The sequence below is a fragment of the Budorcas taxicolor genome, chromosome 19, assembly GCF_023091745.1.
Source record: "Budorcas taxicolor isolate Tak-1 chromosome 19, Takin1.1, whole genome shotgun sequence".
In the NCBI taxonomy this organism is placed as follows: Eukaryota; Metazoa; Chordata; class Mammalia; order Artiodactyla; family Bovidae; genus Budorcas; species Budorcas taxicolor.
In genome coordinates, this window is record NC_068928.1 from 919,596 (window position 1) to 942,375 (window position 22,780).

Here is a 22,780-nt window from a genome sequence, read left to right on the forward strand (position 1 = left end):
CTACTGAAGGAAGGCTGTGCAGTATGTGCGCTGTGAAGGTGAAGATTATTTGTAATGGATCCTAAAATTATCTCTCTGGGTATTCAGCATGGGGAAGCAAATAGTACCTTTCAATTTCAAATGAATGACTCAAAAGTTATTTGTACAATTGATGTAGCTGATATTAGAAGAGCATATTCACAGATGAGCAAATTAAAGGCAGTGCTATGCTCCTGTTTTCTATAGGGAGAAGGCCATCTTAAACCCAGAGGGCCAAAAAGAAATCATCCAATTCTTTCACACATGCCTTCCCTGTTCTGCTTCTATCATCCTACCAACTGAAAACTTATGCAGATTTCTTTTTAATGAGGTGATCTCAGAGCACCTTTCTATTATGCAACCCCCTACTGGTGACTCAGAAGGTAAAGGATCTGCCTATAATGAGGGAAACTGGGTTTTCATCAACCTCTGGGTTGAGAATATCCCCTGGAGAGGGGAATGGCTACCCACTCAAGTATTCTTGCCTAAAGAAATCCATGGACAGTGGAGCCTGTCAAGCTACAGTCCATGGGATTGCACAGTGTCAGACACGACTGAGTAACTAATATACCTCTTTTAAAAAGAAACTGTAATAGGGCAAAACCTCTTTTTACTAGTTTCTTCTAACTGTTGCCCCCGCCTCCCAACCCACACACACAAGAGGAACTCTCCTCATCTTTGTCTCTGACATACAATCATTCAACAATTATTTTAAAAATCTCCGCTCCCCAAAGTCTCTATAATCTGTCCCCTTCTCTCTGAATGCTAAGATACATAGTTCTGTTCCTATACCCCTATATTTTATGTTGTTATTTCCTTTCTACCCCTCACTCACTGCCTAATTTAAACATTTTTTTTACTGTACTTTCTCAAATCTCAGATGTCATAGATTTTTAAAATGCACCATGATTTTATGTCTCACAATGAAAAGAAAAAATAATACAAATAAATTGACAAGCACCATCATTATAGAAAACATATTAGAACACATATAGAACACATATTCCCAAACAGATATTAAAATATGAAAAGAAAATGTATATCTTTAAAATTGACACACAATTTCTCAACTAAACACTTAGAATTGTCTCCTAATTGCTCAGGGGGAGAGCAGCCCCTACACAATCAGACAATGAGTTATGTCTCCTTTTCCTCTGACTGGAGGTGGTAACGAATCAGGTGTAATGTAAACGATGGTAGTTGCAGATGAAGTTTTGCTCACTCATCCATAGCTCACCTCTGTTGTGGGTGCCTGATTCCTAACAGGCCATAGACATACTGGTCAATGGCCTGGGGTTTGGGGACTCCTGCTTTATAGACATGGTGATGAAGCTGTCTTGTCCAGAATTCCCATGGCATCCTGTTTAAAAATACATACATGCTGCTTTGTAATTATTAGCCTATGAATTCCCCTCCAAGGACTATGAGGAATTTTAGAACAGGCTTCATGTCTTATTCACCTCAATATCCCAGGTCCTTGGCACAAGGCAGGTCCTGGGCTAGATACTATTGAATCCAGATGAGGACTGTATGGTGCTCATAGCTTCTGGTAACAGAAATGAGAGGGCAGCGTGGAACCATTCGGTTCAATCATTTGCTCAACTATGTCTGACTCTCTGTAATCTCATGTACTACAAGCCAGGTCTCACTGCCCATCTGCAACTCCTGGAGCTTACTGAAACTCATGTCCATCGAGTTGGTGATGCCATCCAACCATCTCATCCTCTGTCGTCCCCTTCTCCTCCCACCTTCAATCTTTCCCATCACCAGGATCTTTTTAAATGAGTCAGATCTTCCATCAGATGGCCAAAGTATTAGAGCTTCAGCTTCAGCATTAGTCCTTCCAATGAATATTCAGTACTGATTTCTTTTAGGATAGACTGATTGGATCTCCTTGCAGTCCAAAGGACTCTCAAGAGTCTTCTCCAACACCACAGTTCAAACGCATCAATTCTTCAGTGCTCACTTTCTTTATAGTCCAACTCTCACATCCATACATGACCACTGGAAAAACCATTGCTTTGACTAGACGGACCATTGTTGGCAAAGTAATGCCCCTGCTTTTTAATATGCTAAGTTGGTCATAGCTTTTCTTCCAAGAACCAAGCATCTTTTAATTTCATGGCTTCAGTCACCATCTGCAGTGATTTTGGAGCCCAAAAATATGAAGTCTACCACTGTTTCCATTGGTTCCCCATCTATTTGCCACGAAGTGATGGGACCGGGTGTCATGATATTAGTTTTCTGAATGTTGAGTTTTAAGCCAACTTTTTCACTCTTCTCTTTCACTCTCATCAATGGGCTCTTTAGTTTTTCTTCACTTTCTGCCATAAGGGTGGTGTCATCTGCATATTTGAGGTTATTGATAGTTCTCCTAGCAATCTTGATTCCAGCTTGTGCTTTATCTAGCCCACTAGGAATTGCTGTTCTCCAGGAATATAGGTTGCAGAGATTAAAGGAAGACAGCCTCCTGTGGGAAAACTGGCTGAGAGCCTCACAGGCTATAAAGCTCCACAGGCACCTCACTATTCTGCAAGACCTCCTTTGAGGATGCTTCTCACATCTCCCTGTCTCTGGTCAGCCCGCTCACTAGGTGTTTCCAGGTGGCTGCCTCGGAACTTTAATAGGAGCCAAATGCTCTTTCCAGCTTTCCATCCAGGGCAGAAGGGGGAGGCCATAGAGAGGGGAAAATATTCCTCCTTAACATCTCCATTCTCATTTCTAATAAAAACAGCCTTGCCATGAACTGCCTGAAGTATAATTGCTTCACTTTGAAATACAACAGGCAGCAGCATCAATATTTGATTTTTTATAAAAGGCTATTTGAACACTTTTAAATATTAAAGGTAAAGGCAAAGACTCAGATTGCCTTTTCATCTTAGCAGCAGAAGCATTTTAAATGAAAAAATGATGCTAATGAGCAGAATCAGGTTACAATAAACCAAAATCATTTTTAGGTGGGAGAGTGGAGCAAGGGGTGGCAAGCAATATCTGCACCAGGAAAGTTTTCTGTTCATTATCTCTTTAATGAGAGATATACAGTGGAACCCTGCCAGAGTAACTTACTTCTAGTTCATTGTGGGCTGTTTAGCTCCATCAGTGAGTGGTCTGGGACAGGATCTGAGGAAACCTCATAAATTAACTACGAAACTTCCTAAATAATGAGCCCAATATGTCAATTTCCAGTGATCAAAATAATGCAATTCAATAAAGCACAGTTCTTTTTGTAAGGAAATATACTTTTAATATGGAGAACTGCAGAGTCCTGGTCCTCCTGAGATAACTATGGGCCGGAGTTATTGAAGGCATGGAGCTGTACTTACTATCTGGAGATGTCCCATGGGGTTTGTGTGGCAGAGAGTATCTTTCAAGGACTATAAATTCCTTCATTACATTTCCATTACTGCATCAATGTGGCAACCTCTGATTTACTTGTAACAAGAAGGCTGGCTATTCCTAAAAGTTGGTATTTAATGCTAATGAATGCTTGCAAGTCAGATAGCTGTGTGTGTGTGTGTGTGTGTGTGTGTGTGTGTGTGTGTGTGTGTGTGTGTGTCTTGGGCTCAGGCAATCCACCAGGAAAGTCAGGAAGCTGTGAGGGCTCTCGGAAAGGTTTCGAGGGGCTGAGGTGACTCAAGCCAGACAGACAAATACATACCTGGAAAAGTCAAGAATATATAGTCTGAGAGCCCTAAAATCATACTTGAATAAAGAAGCTGAGGTTACTCCTAGGTAAGCAGTATCAAGAGTGAAATCTGAACTGAAGATGCATGGAATCTTTTATTAAGGTAAGTGAAACTCAATCAAAAAACAGGAGTGCTGGATGGGAAAAGAGTGCAGGATCTAGGTTGGGAAGCAAGAAAAGATGCTTGGAATTCATACTGATTTGGAGTTGCCCATACAGTGTATGAAGAACCAGGCACTTAGTGGTGATGGGGGCAAGGGCAACCCAGCCCAGTGAGTATCTTTTTAAGAAGTTCCACATTCAGTAGCTCGTTTAAGAGCAAGGGCTTCATGGTCAGGCTTGCTTGATTCTATAATCTACATTCAAGAGTGAAAAGATAAATATTTGATTTTAAATACAGAAGTAGATGGAATAAATTTTTCACAAGTCTCCTTGCAGTAGTAGTTGATCCTCTGACATGCTGCCCAGTCATATTGGGAAGCTCTGATTTGGAGGGGAAAACCAGATACGAGAGCTGAGTTCACTAGTATCCTTCAGCTTGACTCTAGGGGAGAGGACAGGTAACATAGAGGAAAGAGAACAGCTCTTAAAGTCAGGTTCAAGCTGATTTCTCTGTTCTTAGCTGGGTGGTATTGAGCAGGTTGCTCAACCTATCTGAGGTGTAGTTTCCTTAAATGACATTTAGTTTGTTTGGCAGTCTATCCATTTCAAAGGAGATTGGAAGATAAATAAATAACAGTTTGCTAATTTTTGCTTTTTGTCTTTTTATTTCTCTAAAACCAGAGAGAAGAAAAAATAAAAATCAGAATTATTTCCCTTGAAGCAATTCTTACCTTGAGAGGAACTTACTTAGGAAATAAAGAAAATGAAAGAGAAAGTGTAATCACTCAGCTGTGTCTGACTCTATGTGACCCCATGGACTATAGCCTACCAGGCTTCTCCGTCCATGGGTTTTTCCAGACAAGAGTACTGGAGTGGGTTGCCATTTCCTCCTCCAGGGGATCTTCCCCACACAGGGACTGAACCTGGGTCTCCCACATTGCATACAGATGCTTTACCATTTGAGCCCCCACGGAAGCCCCAATTAAGATTGCTATTAATTCAAATAACTTGGAAGTAAATTTGTGGAAAAAGAATATTTCCATAAGTCAAAGGGTTGCAATAATAATCCATTAATTGGGGTGTTTACTTAAGGCGAGAAATTGATTATGCCAAATTCAAATTATTGCCAGAAGTCCCTGATAGGCAACACTGGCAATGCCTATCAATTTTTCTTGTCCTTGAAATGAGATTTTCCTGGTTGTCTAGAAGTTATGGGAGGTGGCTTGACAAAGATTTCCCAGATTTAATTTAAAAGATATATATCTTTTTCAGTTTTTGATACTTATCTTGGTCTTTACTAAATTCAACTAATGTACACTGGATATTTACTATCTGTAAGTTTGTTTTATATGTTATGTCATTTAATCATCATAATGATTGATGAAGATTGTTAATTATGACACTACATTTTTAAAGATGAAAAAACTGAGGCTCAGATAGGTTAAGAACTTAAACAGAGGGACAGCAAATAACAGGAGAGGGGAGCACCATATTCATGCCTTTGGATGGATTCCATGTCTCACTTTCTTTACTGTATTTCATTTCTCTTCCTCAGTGATTTCTGGATTTGATCCTCTTAGATTTTTAAATAATCTTTAAATTTGGGAATAAGTTTAGGTTTAGGGAAGAGTTGCAAAGAGAGAATAGAGAGTTATTGTATCAGTTCAGTTCAGTTCAGTCTCTCAGTGGTGTCCGACTCTTTACGACCCCATGAATCGTAGCACATCAGGCCTCCCTGTTCATCACCAACTCCTGGAGTTCACTCAGACTCACGTCCATCGAGTCAGTGATGCCATCCAGCCATTGCATCCTCTGTCGTCCCCTTCTCCTCCTGCCCCCAATCCCTCCCAGCATCAGAGTCTTTTCCAATCAGTCAACTCTTCGCATGAGGTGGCCAAATATTGGAGTTTCAGGTTTAGCATCATTCCTTCCAAAGAAATCCCAGGGCCGATCTCCTGCAGAATGGACTGGTTAGATCTCCTTGCAGTCCAAGGGACTCTCAAGAGTCTTCTCCAACACCACAGTTCAAAAGCATCAATTCTTTCGCGCTCAGCCTTCTTCACAGTCCAACTCTCACATCCATACATGGCCACAAGAAAAACCATAGCCTTGACTAGATGGACCTTATTTGGCAAAGTAATGTCCCTGATTTTGAATATGCTATCTAGGTTGGTCATAACTTTCCTTACAAGGAGTAAACATCTTTTAATTTCATGGCTGCAGTCACCATCTGCAGTGATTTTGGAGCCCCCAAAAGTAAAGTCTGACACTGTTTCCACTGTTTCCCCATCTATTTCCCATGAAGTGATGGGACCAGATGACATGATCTTTGTTTTCTGAATGTTGAGCTTTAAGCCAACCTTTTCACTCACCTCTTTCAGTTTCATCAAGAGGCTTTTTAGTTCCTCTTCACTTTCTGCCATAAGGGTGGTGTCATCTGCATATCTGAGGTTATTGATATTTCTCATGGTAATCTTGATTCCAGCTTGTGTTTCTTCCAGTCCAGCGTTTCTCATGATGTACTCTGCATAGAAGTTAAATAAGCAGGGTGACAATATACAGCTTTGACGTACTCCTTTTCCTATTTGGAACCACTCTGTTGTTCCATGTCCAGTTCTAACTATTGCTTCCTGACCTGCATACAGATTTCTCAAGAGGCAGGTCAGGTGGTGTGGTATTCCCATCTCTTTCAGAATTTTCCACAGTTTGTTGTGATCCACACAGTCAAAGGCTTTAGCATAGTCAATAAAGCAGAAATAGATGTTTTTCTGGAACTCTCTTGCCTTTTCCATGATCCAGCAGATGTTGGTAATTTGATCTCTGGTTCCTCTGCCATTCCTAAAACAAAGCTTGAACATCAGGAATTTCATGGTTCACATATTGCTGAAGCCTGGTTTGGGGAATTTTGAGTATTACTTTACTAGCATGTGTGATGAGTGCAATTGTGCAGTAGTTTGAGCATTCTTTGGCATTGCATTTCTTTGGGACTGGAATGAAAACTGACCTTTTCCAGTCCTGTGGCCACTGTTGAGTTTGCCAAATTTGCTGGCATATTGAGTGCAGCACTTTCACAGCATCATCTTTAAGGATTTGAAACAGCTCCACTGGAATTCCATCACCTCCACTAGCTTTGTTCACAGTGATGCTTTCTAAGGCCCATTTGACTTCAAATTCCAGGATGTCTGGCTCTAGATGAGTGATCACACCATCATGATTATCCGGGTCGTGAAGATCTTTTTTGTACAGTTCTTCTGTTTATTCTTGCCACCTTTTCTTAATATCTTCTGCTTCTGTTATCCCCACCCACATTTCTTTAATGTTAACATCTTATATAACCACTGTACACTTGTCACAGCTAAGAAATTAACATTGGTACATCACTACTACTAAACTATAGGTTTTATTTGGATTTCATCAGATTTTCCACTTGTGCCATTTTTCTGTTACAGAATTCAATCTAGGATCAGTGCAGTTCAGTTGCACAGTCATGTCTGACACTTTGCAAACCCGTGGATTGCAGTCTGCCGGGCTACCTTATTCATCACCAACTTCCAAAGCTTGCTAAATTGCATGTCTATCAAGTCGATGTTGCCATCCAACCTTCTCACCCTCTGTCATCCTCTTCTACTCCTGCCTTCAATCTTTTTCCAGCATCAGAGTCTTTGCAATGCGTCAGATCTTTGCATCAGGTGGCCAAAGCATTAGAGCTTCAACTTCAGCATCAATCCTTACTGTGAATGTTCAGAACTGATTTCCTTTGGGATTGACTGGTTTGATCTCATTGTTTTCCAGGGGACTGTCAGGAGTCTTCCCCAATACCACAGTTAAAAAGCATCAATTCTTTGGCTCTCAGCTTTCTTTATGATCCAATTTTCACATACATACATGACTACTGGAAAAACCATAGCTTTGACTAGGTGGACCTTTGGCAGCAAAGTAATGTCTCTGCTTTTTAACATGTTGTCTAAGTTTGTCATAGCTTTTCATCCAGGAACAAAAGACTTTTAATTTCATGGCTGCAGTCAACATCTGTAGTGATTTTGGACTCCAAGAAAATTAAAGTGTCAAAGTTTCCATTGTTTTCCTGCCTATGTGCCATGAAGGAACAGGACAAGATTCCATGATTTTCATTTTTTGATTGTTGAGTTTTACGCCAGCTTTTTCACTCTCCTCTTTCACTTTCATCAAGAGGCTCTTTAGTTCCTCTTCACTTTCTGTCATAAGGGTGGTGTCATTTGCATACCTGAGGTTACTGATATTTATCTGTGAAATCTTAATTTCAGCTTATGTTTCATCCAGTCTGGCATTTCACATGATGTATGGTGCACATAAGTTAAATAAGCAAGGTGACAGCACAGCCTTAATATACTTGTTTCTCAATTTGGAACCAATCTATTGGGATTGTAAAAAATTGTCATATTCCAGTCCTGTGGCCACTGCTGAGTTTTCCAAATTTGCTGGCATATTGAGTGCAGCACTTTCACAACATCATCTTTTAGGATTTGAAATAGCTCTAATTCCATCACCTCCATTAGCTTTGTTCATAATGATGCTTCATGAGGCCTAATGGACTTTGCACTCCAAGATGTCTGTCTCTAGGTGAGTGATCATACTATTGTGGTTGTCTGGGTCATGAAGATCTTTTTTGTATAATTCTTCTGTGTATTCTTGCCATCTCTTCTTAATAGCTTCTGCTTCTGTTAGGTCCATAACATTTTTGTCCTTTATTGAGCCCATCTTTGCATGAAGTATCCCCTTGGTATCTCTAATTTTCTTGAAGAGATCTCTAGGTTTTCCCATTCTATTGTTTTCTTCTATTTCTTTGTATTGGTCACTGAGGAAGACTTTCTTATCTCTCCTTGCTATTCTTTGGAACTCTTCATTCAGATTGATATGTCTTTCTTTTTCTCCTTTGTCTTTAGCTTCTCTTCTTTTATCAGCTGTTTGCAACACCTCTTCAGATAACCATTTTGCCTTTTTGCATTTCTTTTTCTTGGAGATGGTTTTGATCACTGCCTCCTGTACAATGTTACAAACCTTTATCCATAGTTCTTCAGGCACTCTGTCTATCAGATCTAATCCCTTGAATCTATTTGTCGCTTCCACTGTATAACTGTAAGGGGTATGATTTAAGTCATACCTGAATGATCTAATGATTTTCCCTACTTTCTTCAATTTAAGTTTAAATTTGACAATAAGGAGTTTATGATCTGAGCCACAGTCAACGTCTGGTCTTGTTTTTGCTGACTATATAGAGCTTCTCCATCTTTGACTACAAATATATAATTAGTCTCATTTTGGAATTGATTATCTGGTGATGTCCATGTGTAAAGTCATCTCTTGTATTGTTGGAAAAGGGTTTTGCAATGACCAATGTATTCTCTTGGCAAAACCTTTTTAACCTTTACCCTGTTTCATTTTGTACTCCAAGGTCAAACTTACCTGTTACTCCAGGTATCTCTTGACTTCCTACTTTTGCATTCCAGTTCTCTATGATGGAAAGGACATCTTTTTTTGGTGTTAGTTCTAGGAGGTCTTGTAGTTCTTCATAGAACCATTCAACATCAGCTTCTTCAACACTAGTGGTTGATTAGCATCATTGTTTTTGAGATTGCACGAAAATACTACATTTTGAACTCTTTGTTGACTATGAGGACTAATTCATTTCTTCTAAGGGATTCTTGCCCACAGTAGTAGATATAATGGTCATCTGATTTAAATTCACCCATTCCATTTCATCTTAGTTCACTAATTCTTAAAATATTGATGTTCACTCTTGCTGTTTCCTGTTTGATCACTTCCAATTTACCTTGATTCATGGACCTAACGTTGCAGGTTCCTATGAAATATTGTTTTTTACAACCTTGGGCTTTATTTCCATTAACAGTCGCATCCACAACTAGGCATTGTTTTCACTTTGACTCAGCCTTTCATCCCTTCTGGAGCTATTTCTCCACTCTTCTCCAGTAGCATATTGGACACCTACCGACCTGGGGAATTCATCTTTCAATGTCATGTCTTTTTGCCTTTCATTCTGTTCATGGGGTTCTCAAGGCAAGACTACTGAAGTGGTTTGCCATTCCCTTCCCTTCTGGTCCCTTCCCAGTGGACCACGTTTTGTCAGAACTCTCCACCATGACCTGTCCATCTTGGGTGACCCTACACAACATGGCTCATAATTTCATTGAGTCAGACAAGGCTGTGATCTAAGTGACTATGAGTTTTAATTTGTTTCAATTTCATTTGGGAAATGGTTGGCAGAGGGATAAATTTAAAGGCTAATATTTTTGTATGCTGTACTCACTTATAGAGATAAACCAGTTTTTTGCCTTTTTTTTTTAAATTTAGATTTTGGTAGAAGCAATTCTGAAAACTTATTGCAAATGATAGTTTCATTTTGTCTAGGAATGTTGGTTTGCTTTTACCGTGGCAATGAAAGTTTGAAATCGGGATTCAGCTTTCAAAAGTAACTCTCCATCACTTTTTTCTTTCAAGAATGGAAATTTTCAAGACAGTTTGGGGCTCTAGTATTCACTGCACCAAACATTTCTGAAGTTTCCACACTTGCCTATAAATAAGACATTCCATCATTTTTAAAATGTAAAATCTTCTGATAAATTGAATTTCATAAAATATTGCTCTATTGATCTTAGTGCATATCTTTCTATCGAAAATTTCTGACTGGGACTTTTCTGTTGTGTACTTACACAGATAGACATTTATGATGTCAGGTCCCTGACTCTAAATTCAGAGTCTGGCGTTACATCAAATCCAAACTGATCATAGGGACATTTTCCTCACTGCTGCCACATTAACTTTGTAGTAAAATTTCTTTAATGTTTTTAAAATAATGTAGAGATGAGCCCTGTGAATCTACACTGTGGCTAGTACATAGTACATAGTGGGTATGTAATTTGTGCTTCCTTTTGTCTTAGAACAAAAGAAAGTCAAACTTGTCTCAGAACTCAATTTTGAGAGATCATTGCATTTAGAAAAAGGCGATTGAGGAAAACTGATGACAGGACCAGACTGAACAGGGAAAATTCAAAACAAACTGTTTCTCTCCACAACAACTTTCCCAGGGCTGCTCTCAAAATAATCTGCAGTTATGTGCAGGTTCTTTTTATTTTTATTTTTTTTAAAGAAAATAACATTTTCATATCTTTATAATGAATGTCATCTGTTCTTGCCATTTGTTAGGGCAACTCAATGAGAAAATATTATTTGGATTGTTGTTGTTATTCAGTCACTCAGTCATATCCAACTCTTTGTGATCCAATGGACTGTAGCACACCAGACTTCCATCCCTGTCCTTCACTTTCTTGGAGTTTGCTCAAACTCAGGTCTGTTGAGTCAAACATCCAACATCTCATCCTCTGTTGCCCCCTTCTCCTCCTGCCCTCAATCTTTCCCTACATCAAGCTCTTTTCCAATGAGCTGGCTCTTTGCATTGGGTGGCCAAAGTATTGGAGCTTCAGCTTCAGCATCCATCTACCAATGAATATTCAGAGTTGATTTCCTTTAAGATTGACTGGTCTGATCTCCTTGCTGTCCAAGAGATTCTCAAGAGTCTTCTCCAACACCACAGTAAGAAAGCATCAACTCTTCAGTGCTCAGCCTTCTTTATGGCCCAAATCTCACATCTGTACATGACTACTGGAAAAGCCATAGCTTTGACTCTATGGACCTTGTCAGGAAAGTGATATCTATGCTTTTAATATGCTGTCTAGTTTTGTCACAGATTTTCTTCCAAGGAGCAAGTGTTTTTGTTTGTTTTGATTTGATTTGTTTTTTAATTTCATGGCTGCAGTCACTGTCTACAGTGATTTTGGAGTCTAAGAAGATAAAGTCTGTCACTGTTTCCATTTTTCCCCATCTATTTGCCCTGAAGTTATGGGGCCAATTACCATGATCTTCATTTTTGTCTGCTGAAGTTTAAGCCAAACTTTTCACTCTCCTCTTTCACTTTCATCAAGAGGCCCTTTAGTTTTTCTTCAGAAAGTGATATCACTTTTTCAGAGTGATATCATCTGCATATCTGAGATTATTGATATTTCTCCCAGCAGTATTGATTCCAGCTTGTGCTTCATCTAGCCCATCATTTTGCATGATGTACTCTGCTTATAAGTTAAGTAAGCGAGTTGACAATATACAGCTTTAACATACTCCTTTCCCAATTTTGAACCAGTCAATGGTTCTATGTTCTGTTGCTTCTTGGCCTGCATACAGGTTTCTCAGGAGGCAGGTAAGGTGGTCTGGTATTCCAATCTCTTTCAGAATTTTCCACAGTTTGTGTGTGTGTGTGTGTGTGTGTGTGTGTGTGTGTGTGTGTGTGTGTGATGCACACAGTCAAAGGCTTTAGCATAGTCAATGAGACAGAAGTAGATGTTTTTCTGGAATTCCTTTGCTTTTTCTATGATCCAATAGATGTTGCCGATTTGATCTCTGGTTCCTCTGCCTTTTCTAAGTTCAGCTGTACATCTGGAAGTTTTCTTTCACATACTGTTGAAGCCTAGTTTGAAGTATTTTGAGCATTACCTTCGCAGCATGTGAAATGAATACAATTGTGCAGTAGTTTGAATATTCTTTGGCATTACCTTTATTTGGTATTGGAATGAAAACTGACCTTTTCCAGTCCTTTGGCCACAGCATTATATTTTAGGATTTGATATAGCTCAACTGACTAGTGTTAATATTTAGCTTGTTCATAATATTTTTAAAGGGTGAATGGCTTTCTTTGGGATAATGCCCCAGGATCCATTGGATGCTAAAGGAATGGGAGCACTAAAAGGGGAGTTTTGCCACCATTAGCCAAACTGTGTCCTTTATCCAACATACTATGCTGTCTCCATGCTCTTTCTTCACTGGGGTGGACTCATGTGCTTCACGGCAACCTCAAGAGCAAACTCCTGTGGGTGGCTCACACATAGATGTGGGATTTCAACCACACAGCTGTACTCCAGGGGACATGCAGCTAAGGAAGAAAAGCTGAAATCACTTCTCACAGTTGCCCAAGAAATGAACTGACACCCCTGTGACTGTCCTTGTAAACTCATTGCCTACAGAAGATCTAAATGGGCAATGAATGCTCTTGCAACCAAGATGCAAATAGCTTTAAGCTTTAGCATCTGGGGACTTTGTGGGCACATACACATGAGGGTTGGGCCAGGACAGAGTCAGAGTTGCCCCCATAACACCAACAGCAGGTTCAGATCCATGATTGTTGCAATCCTGAGACTTGACTTCAATTGAATCTATATTGGTGGCCTGGTGAAAATAACACCTACAGTCATTCGCTGGTAAATCATAGTTAAGGTGGGACTGAGAGAAGTCCCAACAATAGTATAATCTGAGAGCTCACACAACAAGTGAAAGGTGACAACAGAATATACCCACAGTTGAACAGCTCCACAAAAGGAATACTCAGCACCTTCCCTCCCATTTGGAGCCCCAGTTTCACCTACCTATCACTGCAGATCAGAAACACAAAGAAACTGATATGAAGGCTTCTACTCCAAAAACTAGGGAGCAGAACCCACCCCTGACAGGGCAGTGACAACCACACAGTGAAAGAAGAGGCTCTTCTCAATGCCCAGAGCAAGCTTGGGTCACAATATGTCACACCTCCTACAAAGGGGATAATGGCCAGCATAGACTGAGTAAAGAGGTGGCAGACATATCATAAAAAAACCTCACACCAAAAAATATTAAACCTTACACAGATGTGTTCCCACATAAAATAGTCTTCCAAGAAAGTCTGAAGATCTGATATCAGGCAGAGCAACCCCAGAGCATTTAACATTGAAGACAAACAGATCCTGAGTGCACGAACTCCACAGGGCTGGGTGAAACAGAAACTCCGCTCTTGGAGGATGCACACAAGTTCTCATATACACTGGAACCCAGCACAAAGCAGTATCTGCATAGGAACCTGGGCTACACCTACCTAAGGGTCTGAGGGGTTCTCCTGGAGAGGTGAAAGTCAACTATCACTCACTGTGAGGGCAAGGACACTGGTAGCAGAAGCTCCAGGGGATATTGATCAGAGTGAGATCTCCTAGAGGTCCACATTTCAGCACCAAGACCAGGCCACCCCTAAACCTACAGGCTCAAGAGCTAGAAAGCTTCAAACCAAAAAACCACCAAGACAGGAGCACAGCCCCACCCATCAAAAGACAGGCTGCCTAAAGTCATACAGAGTTCACAGCCACCTCAAAAACACCATTTGACACTTCCCTGCCTATCAGAGGGACAAGATCCAGTTCCACCAATGAAAGGGCAGGAACCAAGAAGCCTACACAAACCCCTGGATCAATCTCACCTAGCAGGGAGCAGACATCAGAAGAAAGAGGAATTATGATGCTGCAGCCCATGGAAAGTAGACCGCAAACACCAAAATTCAGACTAATGAGTCAACAGAGAAATATGCTTCAAACAAAGGAACAAGGTAAATATGTGGAAGAATAACCAAATGAAGCAGAGATAGGCAATGTATCTGAAAACAAATTCAAAGAAATAATAATAAAGATGATCCAAAATCTCAGAAAAAAATGTGAAAGCACAGAAAGTGAAGATACAAGAAAAGTTTAACAAAAAGTTAGAAAATTTAAAGAACAAACCAACAGAGATAAACAATACAATAACTGACATGAAAAATATACTGGAAGGAGTCAATCACAGAATAACTGAGGCAAAAGAATAAGTGAACTGGAGACAGAGTAGTGGAAATCACTGCCACAGAATAGGATAAAGAAAAAAGAAATGAAAAGAAATGAGGACAGATTCACTCAGAGATTTCTGGGACAATATCAAACGCATTAACATTTGCATTATATTGGTCCTAGAAGGATAGAGAAAGAGAAAGGGTCTGAAGTAGTTATAATCAAAAACTTCCCTAATGTGGGAAAGAAAATAATCAGTCAAGTCCAGGAATTGCAGAGTCCCATACAGGATAAACCCAAACAGAAACAAGTTAAAACATATATTAATCAAGCTAACAAAAATTAAACACAAAGAAAAAATTATTAAAAGCAGCAAAGGAGTGGTCAGAATCTGGGGGAGTCAACTGCGCCACCTATCTCTGGCAGCTTGCGGTGGTATAAAGGAGGTGGCAGGAAGCTGGTGTTTGGTCGAATTCATCACTCTTATAGTCGCTTGAGGTGTTCACAATCAAAATTAACAAAGTAAAAAACAAACAAAACACCAAGATGTCTGTTGATCCAATGACCTATAAGGCCCAGTTCTTTGGCTTCACACCACAGACTTGCATGCTTAGGATCTACATTGCCTTTCAAGACTACCTGTTTGAGGTGATGCAGGATGTTGAACAGGTTATTTTAAAGAAGCTGGATGGCATCCCAGACTGTGAGATTAGCCCAGTCCAGATTCGCAAGTACACAGAAAAGTTTATTTGCTTCATGAAAGGACGTTTTGATAACCTTTTTGGCAAAATGGAGCAGCTCTTCTTACAGTTGATTTTGCGGATTCCTCCAAACGTCTTGCTTCCAGAAGATAAATCTCAGGAGACACACTCTTACAAGGAGGAAGAATTCCACTTTCTCCAAAAAGAAACTGAACAGTTACAGAAGAAGTATAAGACTGAATTTTGCACTAAGCAGGCCCTTCTTGCAGAATTAGAAGAGCAAAAAATCGTTCAGGCCAAACTCAAACAGACATTGTCTCTGTTTGATGAACTTGAAAATGTTGGCAGAGACCATGGGGCTAGTGATTTTAGGGAGGGCTTGGTGTTCCTGATCCAGAACTCTGGAAAACTCCGGAATATCGGAAAGAATGTGGAAAAGGAAAGCAAACGATTGAAAATATCTTGATTTTTTAATAGGAAAAGGAGTTTCTCAGAAGGTGGACTGGTACAGGATTTATATCGATGATATTCTTAATCCTAGTGAACTGCATATTTTGGGGATGGTTTCTTTTTTCACGCTTTCTTATATTCCACATCCTCCTGTTTTAGTCCACTCTCCTGAAGCATCTGTGTTTTATGTTGAACTAATCTTTGAAGCATCTGTGCTTAGAGGTCTGTAATGGGTGGAAAGAGATTCTTGGTTCATTAAGAACCCATTTGGGGACATGACTGAAGAAGTTAAGCTTTCCCTGGCCATTCAAAGATATTTGTAAAAGTTTTACCTTGGTCATCAGTCCTTTAAAACCTTGACCTTTTTGACTTACTCTTTGGATGAAATGAAATGACACCAAGGTTAAGTGGGTGTCTTCTTTATTAACCAGCCACCATATTGTGGGACAGCCAACACAGACTGCTAGTTTTTGCCCAGCAAGTTTTCTTCTTACATGAGGAAGTTAATAACTAGCTGAAAGAAGCAAGTAGCAGAAAAAACAACCATGACCTTTAGAAAGAAGAAAGAAGTTGTTTGTTTCCAAGATAAATCCTTGATGATGTTAAAGAGTTTAATGTCTTAGAGCCCAGCAATGGAAGACATGGGACAAAAAATGAAGCATCTTACTGGCATAGAAAAGGAAGCCTGGAACATACTGAATTGCAAAGATTATAAAAACTGACTATTAGGTATATGTACCATTTTGTGTGTGTGTGTGTGTGTGTGTGTGGTCATATTTCAGTTAGTTTTGGATTCTGTCTTGAACCTAATATTTAATTAACTTCTTTATTCACAGTCATAGAAACTCTGAGTGATAAATTTTAGCTGTATTTTGTGCTTAAATTCGATGGAACTTAATATTTCCTTTTGTAACTAATCCATGTAAAATGTTAGATCACCCATGGAAAGGAGAGAAATGGCAATAGCCGCTCCTAAGGTATTACTTGGCTTCCATGTCTTCCTAAAGAAGAGAATTTAAAGTTTCTCCTTTATATAGAAGTGTAACTCAGGCTATTCATATTTGCAATTAAATATTCATCAGTATATAAAAAAATAAAAGCAGCAAGGGAAAAATCAGCTAATAACATACAAGGGAATCCACATAAGGTTAACAGCTGAACTTTCAACAGAAATTCTGCAGGCAAGAGTGGAGTGGCAGAATATATTTAAAGTAATGAAAGAGAAAAACCTACAACCAACAAAATTCGGTACCACCAGATGAGCTTTCGGAGAAGGCAATGTCGCTCCACTCCAATACTCTTGCCTGGAAAATCCCAGGGACGGGGGAGCCTGGTGGGCTGCCATCTATGGGGTCACACAGAGTCAGACACAACTGAAGTGACTTAGAAGCAGCAGACCAGCTTTGCAACAAATGCTAAAGGAACTTCTCTAGTCAGGAAATACAAGAGAAGGAAAAGGCTTATAAAAACAATAAAAATGGTGATAGGAATATAAATATTGATAATTACCTTAAATGTAAATGGATTAAATATTCAAACCAAAAGACACAGAATGGCTCCATGGATACAAAAATAAGATCTGTATATACGCTATCTGTGAGACCTATTTCAGACCCAGGGACACACACAGATTGAAAATGAGGGGAGAGAAAAAGATATTCCATGCAAATGGAAGTCAAAAGAAAGTTGGAGTAACAATACTTTTATCAGACTAAATAGACTTTAAAATAAAGACTGTTAAAATAGACAAAGAAAGGACACTACATAATGATCAAGGGATCAATCCAAGAAGATATTAAAATTCTAAATAATTATGGACCCAACATAGGAGCACCTCAATACATAAGCTAAGTTATATCCGACTCTGCTTGACCCCATAGAAGGCAACCCACCAGGCTTCCCCATCCCTGGGATTTTCCAGGCAAGAACACTGGAGTGAGTTGCCATTTCCTTCTCTAATGCAGGAAAGTGAAAAGTGAAAGGGAAGTCACTCAGTCATGTCCGACTCCTCGCGACCCCATGGACTGCAGTCTACCAGGCTCCTCCTTCCATGGGATTTTCCAGGCAAGAGTACTGGAGTGGGGTGCCATCGCCTTCTCTGACCTCAATACATACGGTAAAGGATAATATGTAATAATAACATATATACATATGAATGTATATAATAATAATGTATACAATAACACTAATAATAATAAAACAAATCCATAAAAGGGGAAACCAACAGCAACACAATAGTGGATGAGTTTAACACCCAACTTGGGCCAATGGAAATGTCCTCCAGACAGAAAATTATTAAAGAAACAGAAGTTGCAAATAATACAAGACTTAATTGATATTTGAGTAGACTTAATTGATATTTAAGTAGACTTAATTGATCTTTACAATATACTTCGTATAGAAGTAGCAAAACATGCTTTCTTCTTGAGAGCACGTAAAACTTACTTCAGGACAGATTACATCATGGGTCACATAAAAAAATCCTTGAAATTTAAGATAATTGAAATCATCTCAGGGATCTTTTCTGGCCACAAAGCTATGAGGTTAGATATCAGTTACTGTGGGAAAAATAAACCTTAATGATCACAAACACATGGAGGCTATACAGTGTGCTACTAAATAAGCAAGAGATCACTGAAGAAATCAAAGAGAAAATTTTAAAAAAAAAAAAAAAACCTAGAGACAAATCACAGTGAAAACATGATGAACCAAAATGCATGGGATGCAGTAAAAGCAGCTCTAAGAGGAAAGTTAATAGCAATACAATCCTACTTCAAGAGGCAAGAAATATCTCAAATAAATAACCTAACATTATAGCTAAAGCAATTTGAGAAAGAAAAACAAAAACCCAGTTAGGAGAAGGAACAAAATCGTAAAGACCAGAGGGTGGGATGATTTGGGAGAATGGCATTGAAACATGTATACTATCATGTAAGAAATGAATTACCTGTCTATGTCTGATGCGGGATACAGGATGCTTGGGACTGGTGCATGGGGATGACCCAGAGAGATGTTATGAGGAGGGAGGTGGGAGGGGGGTTCATGTTTGGGAACACATGTACACCCGTGATGGATTCTTGTCAATGTATGGCAAAACCAATACAGTATTGTAAAGTAAAATAAAGTATAAATAAAAATTTAAGAAAAGATAAAAGAAATGAAGGAAACAATAGCAAAGATCAATAAAACTAACAGCTGGTTTTTTGAGAAGATAAGCAAAATTTATTAACTGTTACCAGGCTTATCAAGAAAACAAGAGAGAAGACTCATATCAATCAAATTAGGAATAAAAAAAGGAAAATTTTCAGCTAATACCACAGAAATGCAAAGGATCATAAGAGACTACTAGAAGCAACTATATGTCAATAAAATGGACAACTTAGAAGAAATGGGCAAATTCTTAGAAAAGTATAACTTTCCAAGACTAAACCAGAAGAAAACAGAACCTATGAATAGATCAGTCATAAGTACTAAAATTGAAATGGGGATCAAAATCTTCCAACAAGCAAAAGTTCAGGGCCATGTGCCTTCAAAGGTAAATTCTATCAAATATTTAGAAAAAAAACTAGCATCTCTTGTTTTCAAACTCATCCAAAAAATTTTCCAAAGACAGAACACTCCCAAACTTATTCTATAAGCCCACCATCACCTTGACACCAAAATGAGACAAAGACAGCACACACACAAAAAAATAATAATACAGGACAATATTACTGATGAAAATAAATTTAAAAATCCTCAACAAAATTGTAGCAAGCATAGTCCAAAAACACATAAGAAGGATCATGCATCATCATCAAGTTGTGTTTATCCCAGGGATGCAGGCATTCTTCAAAATCCACAAATCAGTCAACATGATATACCATGTTAACAAACTGAAAATAAAAACCATACGACCATCTCATTAGATGCAGAAAAAGCTTTTGACAAAATTCCACACCCATTTATAATAAAAACTCTGTGGAAATGGACATCAAGGGAACCTACCTCAACATAATAAATGCCATATATGACAAACTCACAATCAACACTATTCTCAGTGGTGAAAACCTGAAAGCATTTCCTCTAAGATCAGGAATGAGACAAAGATGTTCACTCTTGCTACTATTGTTCAATGTAGTGTTGGATGTCCTAGACATGACAATAAGAGAAGAAAAAGAAATGTAATGGATTCAAATTTGAAAAGAAGATGTAAAACTGTCAGTTTGCAGATGTCATGATCGTATACTTAGAAAAGCCTAGATGTGCCACCAGAAAATTTATAGAGGTAATCAATGAATTTAGTAAAGTTGCAGGATACAAGAGTAATGCACAAGAATCTCTTGCATTCATATACACTAACAAAGAAAAATCATAAATTGGAATTAAGGAAACAATTCTACTTAGCATTGCAACAAAAAGAATAGAATACCTTTGAATAAACTTTCCTAAAGAGACAGAAGACCTGTATGTTGAAAACTATAAGACACTAATGAAAGAAATCAAGGATGACACAAACAGATGGAGAGATATATTGTGATTTTGGATTGGAAGAATCAATATTGTGAAATGACTACTACTGAAAGCAGTCTACAGATTCAATGCAATCTGTATCAGCTAACCAAAGGCGTTTTTCACAGAACTAGAACAAAATTTTTACAATTTGTGTGGAAATGTGAAAGATCCAAAATAGACAAGGCTATCTTGAGAAAAAAATTTAAAAAAAACAGAGCTGGAGAAATCAGGTTCTCTGACTTAAGGCTATACTACAAAGATAGTCATCAAGACATGGTACTGGCACAATATCAGAAATAGAGATTAATGAAACAGGACAGAAAGCCCAGAGACAAACTGACACACCTAATGGGCACTTGATATTTGCCAAAGGAGGCAAAAATGTACAAGAGCTAAAAGGTAGTCTCTTTAATAAATAGTGCTCAGAAAACTGGACAGGTACATGTAAAAGAATGATATTAAAACACTTCTTAATGCAAGTAGGAAAATGAACTCAAAATGCACTAAATACCTAAATATAATGCCAAAGAATGAAACTCTTAGAGGAAAACATAGAACAGTCTTTGAGATACAAATATCTAACATAATCACAGCAAGATCCTCTTTGACCCCCACCCCCTTCTAGAGTAATGGAAATTAAGATAAAATAAACAAAGGGGTCCTAATTAAATTTAAAAGCTTTTTGCACTGAAAAGTAAGCCATAAACAAAACAAACAAACAAACAGCCCTCAGAATGGGAGAAAATATTTGCAAATGAAGTAACTGACAAAACATTAATCTTTTAAATATATTAAAAAAAACTCATGTAGTTCAATATCAAATAAACAACCCAATAAAAAATGAGTGAGTGACCTAAATAGATATTTCTCCAAAGAAAACATATAGATGACCAACAAATACATAAAAAGGTGCCCAACATCACTAATTACTAGAGAAATGCAAATCAAAAGCACAATGAGATACCACCTCACACTGGTTAGAATGGCCATCATTAAAAAGTCTATAAGCAATAAATGCTGGAGAGAGTGTGGAGAGAAGAGAACGTCCTACACTGTTGGTGGCAATATAAATTTGTTTAAAAAACTAAAAATAGAGCTACCATATGATGCAGCAATCTCATTCCTGGGCATATATCCAGAGAAAACCATAATTTGAGAAGATGCATGCACCCAACCTAAATGTTCATCAACAGAGGAATAGATGAAGAAGATGTAGTACATATATACAGTGCGACACTGCTCAAGCATAAGAATGAATGAAGTGATGCCACTTGCAGCAACGTGAATGGACTTGGAGATTGTGGTATTGAATGAAGTAAGTTAGACAGAAAGACAACATTTATATGATAGTGCTTATATGTGGAATCGTAAGGGTACAAATGAACTTACTTACAAAATGGAAACAGAGTACCAAATTTAGAAAACAAATGTATGGTTACCAGGGGGCAACTGGGGGAGGGATAACTTGGGAGATTGGCATTGACCTGTACACACTATTATATATAAAATAGATAACTAATAAGAGCCTACTTAATAGCACAGGGAATTTTTAAATACTTTGTAATGACCAAAATGGGAATATAATCTAAACAAGAGTGGATATATGTGTATATATAACTAACTCACTTTGCTGTATAGCAGAAACTGACAAAACATTGTAAATCAACTATACTCCAAAAAAAAAAATTAATTTAAAAAGAACACATATTGTCTAACCTAAGTAAATCTCAAGGATTTCACATGTAGTCAAAGAAAATATTATTAATACGATATCTCACATGTGTTTTTAAATCCATATGTACTTACTCTATAGTTACAGGACATCTCATTTTGAATAAATATCAAGTTATATTTGGAAATACTTGATATGAGTTTATATTTCATAAAAGTTATATTAGAAAAAGTAGATCCTTACTCCTGGATTGTAAACATACTTAGAAATTTTCCAATAACTGAATTGAGTGTAATGACTTTCTTGAATCTCCCCAGGACCCATCAATTGTATGTGTTTGGTCAATATGTGTCAAGTTCAGTGTGAGGTTCACAGGCGACTCTCCCAGGACTCCACTGACATCAGAGGAGGACCAGTGGCACAACCTGAAAGTTCTCCAGATTCAGTGTTTCCTGGAAGTCAGGTATAGCTGGCTGGCTTGTGGGCTTGGCAGTTGATTGGGTGACAGGACCAAATCTATTTTAGAACAGGACAACTCAAGGTGACACAGACAGTGAAGGCTTACAGGATTTCTCACTTTGTTAGAACATTTTATTCCATCATTAGATGATATTAGATGATATCATTTAGATGATATTGCAGAAAACACACCTTGACCACATAATGGTCGTGATAGCTGTAAAATCACATCTAACATCTTTATACAAAGGAAATAGTCCAGTGCTTAATCATTTGTTCATGTTGAAGCTTTAAAGCATTGATGTTTTCCCAAAGCCTTGTGCTAAGGAATAGGAGCCCAAGGCTGAGCTGTTTTTGCTTCTGCTCCGGAGGCAGAATCAATAAACAGACAATCATGGTAGAATATGCTAGAAGGTTTGATGGAGGGAATCAGAGAAGTGAGGCTTCCAGTTACAGCTGTGTAGGGAGGAAAATATGGAGAAATTGTCTTGGAGAAAGTAACCTATGATGAGACTGTTGATGAAACAGAAGCTCTGAA

At 38.4% G+C, this 22,780-nt stretch overlaps 2 protein-coding genes across 2 annotated transcripts in view; one reads left to right on the plus strand and one right to left on the minus strand.

Moving 5' to 3' along the window:
* CA10 (carbonic anhydrase 10) overlaps positions 1-22,780 on the minus strand; it is a 798,969-nt gene that overhangs the window by 202,121 nt on the left and 574,068 nt on the right. The window lies entirely within an intron of this gene.
* On the plus strand, positions 15,013-15,633 carry LOC128064841 (protein MIS12 homolog). Its single transcript, XM_052657812.1, has one exon. The coding sequence runs from the start codon at positions 15,013-15,015 to the stop codon at positions 15,631-15,633; it is 621 nt and encodes a 206-aa protein (XP_052513772.1).